General features: G+C 41.2%; 2 protein-coding genes across 2 annotated transcripts; both read left to right on the top strand.

The window, feature by feature from the left end:
- The first annotated feature begins 2,055 nt into the window (after positions 1-2,055).
- On the top strand, positions 2,056-5,318 carry LOC124296600. Its single transcript, XM_046746637.1, has 2 exons — positions 2,056-5,178; positions 5,298-5,318. Exons 1-2 carry the CDS (start codon positions 2,056-2,058, stop codon positions 5,316-5,318), a joined length of 3,144 nt encoding a protein of 1,047 aa, XP_046602593.1.
- A 2,934-nt stretch (positions 5,319-8,252) lies between these two features.
- LOC124296599 lies at positions 8,253-11,560 on the top strand. Its single transcript, XM_046746636.1, has 3 exons — positions 8,253-8,704; positions 8,854-8,915; positions 9,023-11,560. The coding sequence occupies exons 1-3, from the start codon at positions 8,548-8,550 to the stop codon at positions 9,533-9,535; spliced, it is 732 nt and encodes a 243-aa protein (XP_046602592.1). The 5' UTR covers positions 8,253-8,547; the 3' UTR covers positions 9,536-11,560.
- The last annotated feature ends 1,722 nt before the right edge of the window (positions 11,561-13,282 follow it).

The following is a 13,282-nucleotide window of genomic DNA, read 5'->3' as shown; positions in this document are numbered from 1 at the left end:
ATGAACGCTTGACGTCGCCACCTGCTCGTATGTATAGCGGTCCTATGTATAGTGGTGCATGTGTGCGTGCAGCGGATACGGAACGCCGCGAGCGCTCCCGGCGGTTGGGGTACTAAGCTCGCTCAAAGTACCCCAATAGTTGGATTCAGCGGGCACATAAGACTTGTTCAGTTAAGTCTATACTCTGTGGCGGCGGGTACACGTGCACCTATTCACGTGATTTCTACCAACGGTTATTATTTTGCTTTCAATTAAACGGAATATAACACTTTTTCCAGAGTATCAGTCGTTTTTTTATCATTGTTACTAGCCAAATTATTCTTTCAGGGCTTTGTCAATGTATGAAGGAACGTACGGTACGATATCTACTAATACTAAGAAATGCTGCTTTAACCAAACATGGACCAACAAATTTTCTGCGCGATGTTCTATATGTAGTTTAACATTCTCTCTGAGCAACATGGTCAGAAGGCCTTGACAAGTCACATGAATGAAAAAACACAAAGAAATTGCAAAGAGTCAAGTCACGGCGAGCTTTCCGGTATTAGCCAACCATAGTATTATCGTAAATGGATCCAGGAACACGATACCTGTATTGAACTCTCTCAACGCGGTCAATAACGTGCCATCACAGATAGTTGACTCTACAAAAACTATGCGGAATCTCCAGCGACTCTAAGTGACGAAAATTGCGAAAGCAAAATATGTTTTTCTAATGTGCATCTTCCGAAATCGCAGGGAATCAAACGCTTTATTACGAATGATCGGACTACAGAGGCAGAGGTCTTATGGTGCCTGCATGCAGTCATGTGTCACAAGTCTCACAGAAATATCGCAAGCAGTACTTTGTTGATGAAAGTCGTATTTTCCGACAGCGAAGTCGCACAAAAAATGCAGTTAAGCAAGACGAAAGCAGCGTATATGATTACGTACGGTATAACAAATTATTTCCAAAACGAGCTCAATCAGCTTATTCAAAAATCGACCAGTATCGTAATCTTGTTTGATGAAAGTCTCAATAAAGTATGTCAAATAGAGCAAATGGATATCGTTGTCCGCTTCTGGGATGAGGGAAAAAATGAATCTGCGACGAGGTACTGGACCTCTACATTCTTGAGGCATACTACGGCGCTTGATTTATTTGCGGCATTCAATAGCTCTATTCCACGAGAAATGCTTTGAAAGATGATACAAGTCTCCATGGATGGGCCAAACGTGAACTTTAAATTTCTCAGAGATCTTAAACTCGATTTGCCGAAGATTTTTGCAACAAAAAAATACTCGTCTTAAGGAGTTGTGGATTGCACACCCTGCACTGTACATGTAAAGCTGGCATAAACATTACAAACTGGGAAATTGTAGGTTGTCACCATGTAAGACAATAGTTGTCAGGTTGGCAGCCATGTTACGTTCTGAGAGGAACGTTTCGAGTCGATTCTGATTCGCTGCGTGTTTTAATTATTCTCTTGACCTACGTAGTTGGTACATGTAAATCTCGGGAATCCGCTGATCAGCTCCTCAGATCTTCTCGTTCAACTCACCTACAATTCTGAGAGTTTGTTAGGTAAGGCTCGTGCCAACCATCACTACGCATGATTGAAATAATTATTTATAACGTGATAAAGCCATATTTGTCGGGCTATAGAGAGTAAAAGGGGGTAGAGGGAACGTCTAGTCACGTGACTGGCTCGAGACGCCAGAGCATTAGGCAAAGTAGCGAGAGAAAACGGCAGTTGATAACGAGAGAGAGAAGTGATCGGTCGGCCGAGCAAGCGAGACCGTGGAAGTAAAATATTTGTAAGAGTAAAGTAACGCGGGAATTTATATTACGTCGTATTGTGAAATTATAAGTCAATACTTTGTAGGTCTGTAATAATAAGCCTCCCTCAATTTAAATAAATAAAGATTGAAATATTATTTTGTTTAAAAACTTCAGAAGTGGGATTACCGCGTTCCTTATAGTAAAAAATTAACAAAAAAAAAAAAAACGTTTATGAAACGATTCGCGGCGCCTCGTGGTCGCGATTTTGTCGGTGTGATCTCAAAAGATGGCCCATGATTGACGAAGAGGAATTTGAGCAGTTTGCGGCGGAGGAAATTCGGAAAATGGCCACGGATCGAACACCGTCATGGAGTCGTGGGAGAGGACAACGAGTGCCAGGTCCACCAGGAACTTGGGCTCTCGACGACGAGATCGCTAGAGCGCAAAATGGCGGCAGAGAAAACGCGACCGTTACCAGTCCTCCTCCGGAATTCGCGCCAAATAATCAGTTATTACGCACGCAGTCGCGTAATGATATCGGTGCGCAAGAGCCTCCATTTCAAAACGTCAATGATATGCGAGCGGACGATTCGGGTTCGTCGGGACAGCCTCGAGTTCCCCCACCGGGTCAGTCGACGCCGGCAGCGAACGCGTCTCTAGTCAACGCGGTTCGAGATATATTAGCAAATCAAAACAGAGAAGAAGCCATGGCCCATCTATTCGCGGGATTAATGCTCAACCAGCCAAGGTCGATGCCGAATCAACAACTTGGACCTTCGATTCCGTCGTATCACGTGATTCCCGACTTATCGAGAAACATCGAAACATTCTCAGGTGAAAACGATGGTATTCGAGCCAAAGAGTGGTTGCAGAATCTGGAATCGATGCAACAGTTACACCAGTGGCCAAGAGACTATCTGCTTGAAGCTGCGCGCATGCATTTGAGTGATGGCGCGAAAGATTGGTTTCGTTGTCGTGCGCGAGAATTGAAAACGTGGGACGCTTTTCGTGAGGCGTTTCGGCAAGAATTCATATTTCAGGACGATCTGACCACGCGTTTCGATAGAATGAGAGCGAGAGTGCAAGGTAAAGGCGAATCTTTAGTAAAATATTTTCATGCAAAGGCAAAAATGTGTTCCGAACTAAGTTTAACGTATCGCGAGTTAAAAGCGCAAGTGCTCATCGGGTTGTGGTCGCGAGAATTGGCGAATGCAGTCATGCCATCAATGCAATATACGACCACCGAGTTGTTGCACGAATTATTGTATTTCGAGAGTATTTTCGCACAACGCGCTGAGCGAATAAGATCGTCACGCGAGACGACAAGCGCGAGACCGCGACGTCAAGTGGAAAGACCGAGCGGAGACGAGTCGAAAAGAACCGATGTGAGTGCGGGGCGCAGGGACACGAGAGATGTGCCAACCGAGCGTGGAACAAGCACGGATGTGCGTAAGTGTTATAATTGTAATAAGGACGGACATATCGCGCGGGATTGTCCGAGCCCAAAGCGTGTGCTTACGTGTTATAAATGTGGTGGTCAGGGCCATATCAGTACACGGTGTACCGGTAATAAAGAACGCACTGTTAAGGCTGTCGGTAAAACAGGTGATACGTCTGCGCAAAAATATTTCAAAAACGCGACAATTAACGGTAGAGACATGGCAGTGTTTATAGATTCCGGAAATTCCGACTGTACGATGCGAATATCGCGAGTTTTACGAAAACAATTTGAAGTGAAATGGATTTCGGTGCCGCTCCAAGGTTTCGGACCACCGGAACATGTGACGACTAGCCCAGGCTTCGTCGAAGCTACCATTATCATCGATGGAGTTGACGTCCCTGGAGTGCCAATGAGGGTTGTGCCCGACGATGTTCAAGGAGTCGACGCGCTCATCGGCCGTACCTTTACGGAAGCGGACAGCGTCGACTGTCACAAAGTTGGTTCCACTCTAACTTTCAGTCGCAATGCTGAATTACCGAGAGATGTCAACGAATTACCGACCCATTTCGTCACCGCGGAAGCAGTGACGCTTCCACCACATACGGTTGGCTTCATAAACGTCGTGAACGATCAACACGATTATGTTTTGCCTGTGTCGAATTTTGGAAACGTTGAGAAAAACGTCGGAGCAAACGATGGAAGATGGGTACGAGGAGAAGTCTCACGAGTGTGGGCAATCGATCGAGCCAACATCAAGACAAGCCCCATCAACGAGGAAGACATCGACGTCGGTCCGGAACAGCCCAAGGAAGTCGTGCAAGAGTTGTGTGAATTGATAAATGAGTATCGAGATTGCGTCTCAACGAATTTGTTCGATTTGGGATGTGCGAAGAATGTAGAGATGGAGATTCAGGTAAACGAGGGATCAAAACCCGTGTGTAGCAAACCGTATAGAACGTCTGAAAAGGAGCGATGTGAGACGAAAGAAATGTTACGCGAGTGGAGAGAAGCGGGAATAATTACCGACACTCAGTCCCCGTATGCTAGTCCGGTGCTGCTAGTTAAAAAGAAGTCAGGCGATTCTCGTTTATGTGTAGATTTTCGGAAGCTCAACGAACAAACAAAACGCGTACATTTTCCGCTACCGAATATCGATGACCATTTAGCACAGGTTCGAAACGGTTCGATATTTATTGTGTTGGATTTGGCTCACGGTTATTTGCAAATACCTTTGAGTAAGGATGCGCGCGAGAAGACCGCAATTATAACGTCCGAAGAAACCGCCGAGTTCACGCGTATGGTCTTTGGCCTCATGAATGGGCCCGCTTTTTTTTCAAAGGCCATGCACCGTGCGCTTGGTCCGTTAAGAGACAAGGTCGTGTTATTCTATTTAGATGACATTTTAGTACCGGGGTCAGATTGGGTAGAGTTGAAAGCTAAATTGCGAATGGTCTTGGAATCCCTTCGAAACGGAGGACTTACCATAAAGCTAGAAAAATGTAAATTTTTGTATAAAAAGGTCTCGTATTTAGGGTATGAACTTTCGGGAAACGGAATCGAACCAGGTGTTCATAAAGTCGCGGCAATTCGGGAGTTTCCGGCTCCGACAAACGTGCACGAAGTGCGAAGGTATTTAGGTCTCACCGGGTATTTTCGGAAGTTTGTACCGCGTTATGCTCATATTGCCGAGCCACTTACCGATTTACTAAAAATGGATAACGAATTCGTGTGGGGAGACGAACAAAATCGAGCGTTCGAAAGTTCAAGGGCGAAACTGACCGAACAACCTGTCCTTCAGACATTTGATCCGAAAGCCATAACGGAATTGCATACTGATGCGAGCGCTGTTGGTTTGGCGGCGATGTTGATGCAAAGAGATGCGGCAGATAAACTTCGATTAGTTTATGCGTTGAGTCGTCGAACGAGCGAACCCGAGCGAAGATATCATAGCAGCAAATTAGAATTACTAGCGATCGTTTGGGCTGTTACGCGTTTGCGAACGATGCTAGCAAATATCCCGTTCACCGTAGTATCAGATTGCCAAGCGTTAAGTTATTTAAACACGCAAAAGACACTAAACCCGCAAATTATTAGATGGAACGACACGCTAAGTGAATACGATTATCAAATAGTCCATCGGGCAGGAGTAAGGTTAGCCCATGTAGATGCGCTGAGTCGAGCGCCCGTCGAACCGTCTGATAGCGAAACGAACGCAACGATAATGACCGTTGTAAACGAAGAGGATGCGATCCGAATGTATCAGTACAGCGATGAGGATTTAAAAGAAAAGAAGACAATTTTGCAAAAGAAAGAGAATTTGCGCACAGGGCATGAAAAAAGTCGAGTGACCGACTTAGAATTAGAAAACGGAGTGTTGTATAAACGTGTGAAAGATAAATTGTTGTATATTGTGCCGCGTGCGATGAGAAAGGCGTTATGCGTTTTCACGATCTCAAAAGTCATCTCGGGGTGGAGCGTACTGTTTCACGAATTCGAGCGCATTATCACTTCCCTCGGATGAAGGCTTATGTTAGACGTCATGTAAGAGCGTGTATTCAGTGTGTTGCGTGTAAAGGTCAACCAGGAAAGCAGGCGGGCGAATTGCACCCGATTCCACCGGGACATCGTCCTTTCGAAATCGTACACATGCACCATATGGGTCCATTTGTAACAAGTGCTCGTGGTAATAAATACGTGTTTGTAATTGTTGACAATTTAACGAAATTCGCGATCGTGCGTGCGGTCAACGACACAAAGGCAGTGAACGTTTTGCGTATACTCGAAGAGTTTGTACGAGAGTATGGCGCCCCGGAACGTATTATTTCCGATCGAGGAACTTGTTTTACATCCAAACAATTTGAAGAATTCTGCAGACGCCACGGAATCAAGCACACCGTCAATTCACCTAGACATCCACAAGCGAATGGGCAAGTCGAGCGGTGGAATGCCACCCTTCTTCCTGCGATTCAAAGCAACTTGAGTAACAACGATGGAAAAACGTGGGATCAAGAATTGAGACGAGTGCAGAGCAATATCAACGAGATGAAGCACGCGTATACCGGTAAAAGTCCTTTCGAGTTAGACTACGGATACTTGCCACGACGAGACGAGGGCGAAATACGAAAGGTAACGATCGACAACGATAGCACGTACCAGAGACCTGAAAAGTTGCGAGGGGAAGCGCGACAAAAATTAGTAGATGCACAGGCGAAATATAAACAACGTCATGATGCCAACCGATTGAGAAATGTATATTTCGACGTAGGAAGCATCGTATACATGAAGACCGCCCCCAGTGCTACCGGAGAATCAACTAAGTTGCACGTCAAGTATCGAGGACCGCTACTTGTGGTTGAAAAGCTCCTGGGCGACACGTATCGAGTTTGTGATCTCAACGACGACGAAAAAGGATGACGTTATGCGTCTACCGCACACGTAAGTCAGTTAAAACTTTGGCGACCGGAAGAGCTTGAGTTCGAAGAGGAAACGAAGTCGGACCACGATTTCGAGGGCTCAGAGGAACATGCGAGTGATTCGTGCGAGAAGAAAAATAAATCGAAGATTCCAAACCCTAGAACGGAAAGTGAAAAAGACAAAGTGAACGAACCAAGTAAGAATCAGTGTAACGAGCGTGCAAGGCTGAGCCAAGAGGGAACTAGACGTAAATCAGCGCGGATTACGCAGCGTCCCCGGCACTTGCAAGATTATGAGTGAAACGACTGTAAAGCAGAGAAAAGCGTGTAATGTAAAGTGTGAATGTGTACTGTTAAGAACATTGTTGTCGTGAGTGTGTGTGAACAAGTAACGCTCGAGGACGAGCTTAAATAGCGTGGCCGAATGATAAAGCCATATTTGTCGGGCTATAGAGAGTAAAAGGGGGTAGAGGGAACGTCTAGTCACGTGACTGGCTCGAGACGCCAGAGCATTAGGCAAAGTAGCGAGAGAAAACGGCAGTTGATAACGAGAGAGAGAAGTGATCGATCGGCCGAGCGAGCGAGACCGTGGAAGTAAAATATTTGTAAGAGTAAAGTAACGCGAGAATTTATATTACGTCGTATTGTGAAATTATAAGTCAATACTTTGTAGGTCTGTAATAATAAGCTTCCCTCAATTTAAATAAATAAAGATTGAAATATTATTTTGTTTAAAAAACAACATTTGGGTTAACATTCATTAACAATCTCCTTCTAGTTCTCAATGGTAGGTTTACAATTGTGGTACAAACTGATGTTAATCACTGTGGCAGTCACAAACTATTAATAAGTCTCGGAGGTTCTGAATTACTTATAATGTGATTTGATTCTAGGATTTTGGTAAGGTTCTGATCTGTTGTCTATGATGTCTGAAGTTCTTCTGTTCTATTCTGTTCTCTGAAAGGTTTGAATTGGAGGAAAAGTAGGAGGAGTTCAGAAGGAGTCGCGGTTTCTCGCGGGTCTCGGATGATAGGTTAAGGATGATGAAATAATTGGGGGTAAGGTTTTTGATTAGTACATAAGATCTCGGTGGGGGATTAGCGCGAGGTGATTGGTTTAAGGACGCAAGCGGCCCAGCGCTAATTGGTCTTATCGCCATTAAAATGAAGGCGCTATCCTGAATTCTGAGAATAAGGGTTTCTTTCTCTGTGAGCTAATCATGATTTCTCTTCCCACGTTTCCGATGTTTAGTCTACTAGATTATCTTAACTATTGCAGGTGTTTGTTACTTTGAGTTATTGCGGTTGCAATCGTAAATCAAAGGTTTTATGTGAAAGCTAATGTTGAAAGGTATAACGGTTAAATGGGAAAAAATATATATACCATATATGTTGTGAATTTGATTGATGAAATAACGGTTAATCTAGCGTATGAGAACTATCGATATAAGAATTTGGACGTTACGATGGTAACTATGTGTGTTGGTATTAATCTACGACTACACGAAAGAGCACGTAAGGCTCTCTTATGGTAACTGCATGCTGGTAAGGTAGGGCGCAAAGAGGGTGCCGCCGTGGATACCGGCTGGCACGTAACAACCAGTTAGCAGTCAGAAGAAAGAGACGCTGGGCAGGCCAGCAACGTTACGTGCAGAACGTGCCTGTAAAGAAATAAATACAATAAAACTACATCTAAATAATTGGTGCTGTGAATACTTCATACCTAAGATAGCAAACATGGCGCAGTCCACAAGGAACTAAAAGAAAATAAAGAAAATACGAGCCCACCAACCATATGAAGAAAGTACTGTAAGGCATGGGGAGGTTAGGTCACCACGCCGCGTAATAAGTCTCAGTGAAAATTCCGAAAATTGCCTTAGTAGTCTTAGATAGTGTGCAACACAAATTGCGTGCATCACTAATAAAGAAAAAATGGCAGCATTCAACATACCCTACAAATTAAGCTTGAAAGGAAATGTGGCCCAAAATTGGAAAATTTTTATACAACAATTTGAGATTTATTTAATCGCTGCAGAAAAGGACGCCAAAGCTGACAAAATCAAAATCAGTCTTCTCTTGAATTTCGTCAGTTAAGAGGCTGTAGAGGCGTATAACACATTCACAATAGCTGAAGAAAACAGAGATAAGTATGCACTAATATTTCAAGCATTTAAAAATTACTGCGAGCCAAAGAAAAATCAAATCATTGAAAGATACAAATTTAACAAAATAAAGCAGCAAGATTGAGAAACATTCGAACATGTTCTAACGTCACTCAAGAAAGCCGTAAAAAATTGCGAGTCTGAAGGACAAGAAAAATCCATTCTACGAGACAGAGTAGTCTACGGAATCAAAGATACCACACTTCCGGAAAAGCTACTGGAGACCGATAAGTTAATCCGAGGAGTTGGGTAGTCCAACAAGTGCAACTGTTGTCAACGCACTCAAGAATAATTTTCAAGACCAGAACAAGTATCGGTTGAAAAAGAAGCATGAAAATAATTCGAGTGAAAAGTTTAAAATTTCCCAAAATGCAAGTGATAGTGCAAAATTCCATTGCAGAAATTGTGGCACTCTTCATGGTGTACGAGAATGTCCAGCATTTCATAAAATCTGCAATAAGTGTAAAAAATCCAACCACTTTGCAGAAATCTGCAGATCTAACGTTCAAAGAAAAGTCAATGAGTTAGAATTCGAATCTGATAATGAATATAATTCACTGTTGGTAAAAGAAATTACTGTAATAAACCCTAAAATCAATATCTATAAGAAAGTAGAGGCGGTAAAAGCTGTTAAAAATAACGAATGGTGGGAAACCATTTGTCTTAATCAGAAACCTATGAAAATGCAGCTGGATAGTGCATCAGAAATAAACATACTATCACAAAATTCATTCAAACAGAATTTCAAGGCAAGTTAAAGCAAACTAAACTCAGATCACAACCATACTTAGGTTCGTCATTTTCCGTCCTTGGTAAAGTCAACCTGCATTGCAAGTATGGAAATAGAGAATCAAACGAAGAGTTTGTTGTAATTCAAGATAATAAAAATTCCATACTAGGTCGTAAAGCTGGTCTCAAATTAAATTTAATGAAACGCGTATTTAATGTTAACCAGCGTTTGTCTAAAGAGGACTTTATACATAAGCATAGTGATGTTTTCACAGGTGTGGGTCGAATAAAAGAGGAGTGTGTAATTGTAGTCGATGAATCTGCTCAACCTGTGAATAGGCCTCCTCGTAGAGTACCAAAAACGGTTATGCCCAAATTAAAAGATGCACTCGAGGACCTTCAAACAAAAAACATTATTGAGAAAGTAAAAGTCCCTAGTGCTGATGCTTGGATCAGTAATATAGTGATTGTAGAGAAACCAAATGGCAAAATAAAGATATGTTTAGATCCGCATGATCTCAATAAAGTAATTAAAAGAAATTCCTGTCTATTACCTACGGTCGAGGATATGGCAGAAAAAATTAGTGGTAGAACAGTCTTTTCAGTGTTAGATATCAAAGATGGTTTTTATCATTGTTAAGTATACATGTAGAACACATTTATATATAGATGGCAGCACAGTCTGCGCAGCGACGGTGTGTGAGCGTAAACGGATATGAGAGAGATTGAGAGCTCGTGCGAGAGCTGGAGAGTAACGTCGAAAGATTAGTCCCAGATCATGTATGACTCATATATGCGAAACATCGCCTAGATAGTAGTGAAATATTATTTGGGTCAAGTGGTTAAAATTGTAAAGTAGTATTAGGAATATGATTAAACTATGTATAATAAAGATGTTATCTGACTAAATAATAATAAAACTGTGATCTTCTCATCATTGTAAAGAACCTGACAATCATGTTCCATTAAGCAAAGAATCAACTGATAAATATTGCTTTTTAACTCCGTTTGGAATATTCAAGTTTTTACACATGCCCTTTGGTTTGTCAAACTCAGTTGAAGAGTTTCAAGCAAAACATATGAAAGTGTTTCAGGAAATTCCAAACGTGTTTATCTATATCGATGATATTTTTGTAGCAACTGACAATGAAATTGAACATGATAAAACAATGTCACCGGTGATGGAGAGAGCTCAGCAACATAACCTAAAATTTAACCAAAGCAAGTTGCAATACAAATGTGAGCAAGTTAAGTACCTAGGTCAAATGTTTTCTAAAGAAGGAATGAGACCTGATCCAGAAAGAGTCAGAGCACTTATGGAGTTGGATCCTACGAAGAATGTAAAAGAATTACGGAATAGGCAAGGCATGTTTAATTATTTAAGAAACTATGTACTTAATATGTCTATATTAACCTTACCCTTAAGAGAGTTGCTTGAAAACAAAATAGAATTTGTATGGCTTCCTGTATACGACAAGGCATTCAAGGAGCTAAAGACAAGAGTAGCTTCAGCACCAGTCTTAGCTAATTTCAATCAGAAAATACCAAGTGTAATTCAATGCGATGCATCCCAAAATGGGTTAGGATCCTGTCTGCTACAATCAGGACATGCCATTGGATTTCCCAAAAAATTCATAATTACATTTATGATTTACCTGTACTAGTACAAACAGATCATAAACCTTTAGTAAGCATCCTAAATAAACCAATAGCTGAAATTGGATCAGCTAGATTGTAAAGGATGGTGCTCAAATTATAGAAGTGTAGTCTTAAAGTATGTTGGATATGTTTGATGCGCGTTACTGTGTGTGTGTGTGAGCGTGAGGAAGCAACTCGCCTCAATGTCGCGTAAATCAACAATGCTCGATAATCCTCGTCAAGGATCGGAGTAGGGGCAAAAAATGTAACGAGCGAGTTGCGTGTATGTGTGAGAGAGAGCGGTTGAGATAGACAAGTTCGAAAACGGCAAAATCAGTCTGTAGAAAAGTAATCGCTGATAAACACACCTGTCTCCGTGTATCTATAATAAAGACTTTTATAATTGTTCTGCAAAATTCAGATTTCATATAAATTTACCCTAATTCTCTCAGATCTAACCTGCATCCTTAACAAAGTAAAATACATTCCTGGAGAAAAAATGTACGTCGCAGATCTCTTGTCTAGAGCTTATCTAAAAGACCACGTACCTGATGACCCTAGTCTGTGTGAAACTGTTCACTGCATTAGTACTTCATTACTAATGTCACACAGTTTAGTTAAAGAAAAACAAGAGTATTCGAGTTACGATGAAGTCATTGTAGCACTTAAACAAATGTGTAATATAGGATGGCCCAGTAGTGTAAAACAACTACCAAAATGTATCAAGCAATATTTTGGTGTGAAAGGAGAAATCTTTACTGATAATGACATGATATTTTTAAGGCAGAAAGTTTAATTCCTAGTCATCTTAGACCTAAAATGTTACAGTTAGTGCATGAAGGTCATACGGGTGTAGAAAAGTCATGTAATAGAGCCAGACAGTCCATGTACTGGCCCAATTTAAAATATGATGTTGAACGTACGGTTAAATAATGTAAAATTTGTGAGGAATTTAGAGCTAGCGAAACCAAGCTACTTTGATTCCACGGGAAATTCCTGAAATACCTTACATTAAAATAGCTACTGACATATTTCAGTTTGGAGGCCATGATTACCTTACAAGTATTGATTATACATCCAAATGGATAGATATATGTAAGCTAAAGTCCAAAACAGCCAAAGATGTTATAGAATGTATGAGATACGTATTTGCTACTCATGGTTTGCCTAAGATTATCCGAGCAGATAATATTCCTTTCAATTCACTTGAATTTAGAAATGATTGCCAAGAGATTGGATGCAAGTTGAATGCGAGCAGTCCTAGGTATCCAAGAAGTAATGAATTAGCTGAAAAAGCTGTTCACATATCTAAGGCTATTCTAAAGAAAGCTCATGCAAGTGGTGTGCATCCACAGATCTGTTAAGAGAATTTCGCTCATCATCTTTGTCTAAGTTGAAAGTTTCCCCTGCACAAATTTTAATGAGTAGGCAGATAAGAGGTAAACTTCCTGTAACTAAAGAAATTCGCAAACCTAAAGTACAAACGGAAGTTTACTCCCAAATAAAACAAAACCGAAATAAAATAAAACAGTATCATGATAGAGAAGCAAGTAGTCCTGATATATTTTTCCCAGGTGAAAAGGTAACTATCAAATGTGAAAAAAATGAAACTTGGAAACCAGCTGCAATAATAGGGTCCCATAGTGCACCTCGCTCTTATTTGTTAACAAATGAATATGGCAATATTATAAGACGAAATGAGCGACACGCTCAAAAATCTCATAATAACGTCACACCAAATGTTCCAATCCAGAACACTCCTGAGAATAATGAAATCCCTAATTCTGAAAGAATTGTTATTGATGATGAAACTGTAAACGTTAATGTTCCTGTACCAAATGTTGACCTAGTGTTACCAAATGTAGAACCTGTATTATTAGATGCTAAAAATGTACTAACTGTTAACCCTGCTGTGATAAATAAGGACCCTATGCTAAATGCGACAATGGAAGTGTCTCCCTTAAAGGTCATGATTAATAAAAGACTAAAACAAATTATGAGTAACAAAACTAAGACCAATGACGAAATACAAAATGTAACTACTTCCCGTAGTGGTCGACCAATTGTAACTCCAAAAAAGTTTTTGGAATAAGTTAAAAGGGGAGATGTAGGTTGTCACGATGTAAGACAATAGTTGT

This window comes from Neodiprion lecontei, chromosome 1 (assembly GCF_021901455.1).
Source record: "Neodiprion lecontei isolate iyNeoLeco1 chromosome 1, iyNeoLeco1.1, whole genome shotgun sequence".
NCBI lineage: Eukaryota > Metazoa > Arthropoda > Insecta > Hymenoptera > Diprionidae > Neodiprion > Neodiprion lecontei.
The sequence above is the reverse complement of the archived record's forward strand: the minus strand, read 5'-3'. Positions and strand labels throughout refer to the sequence as shown.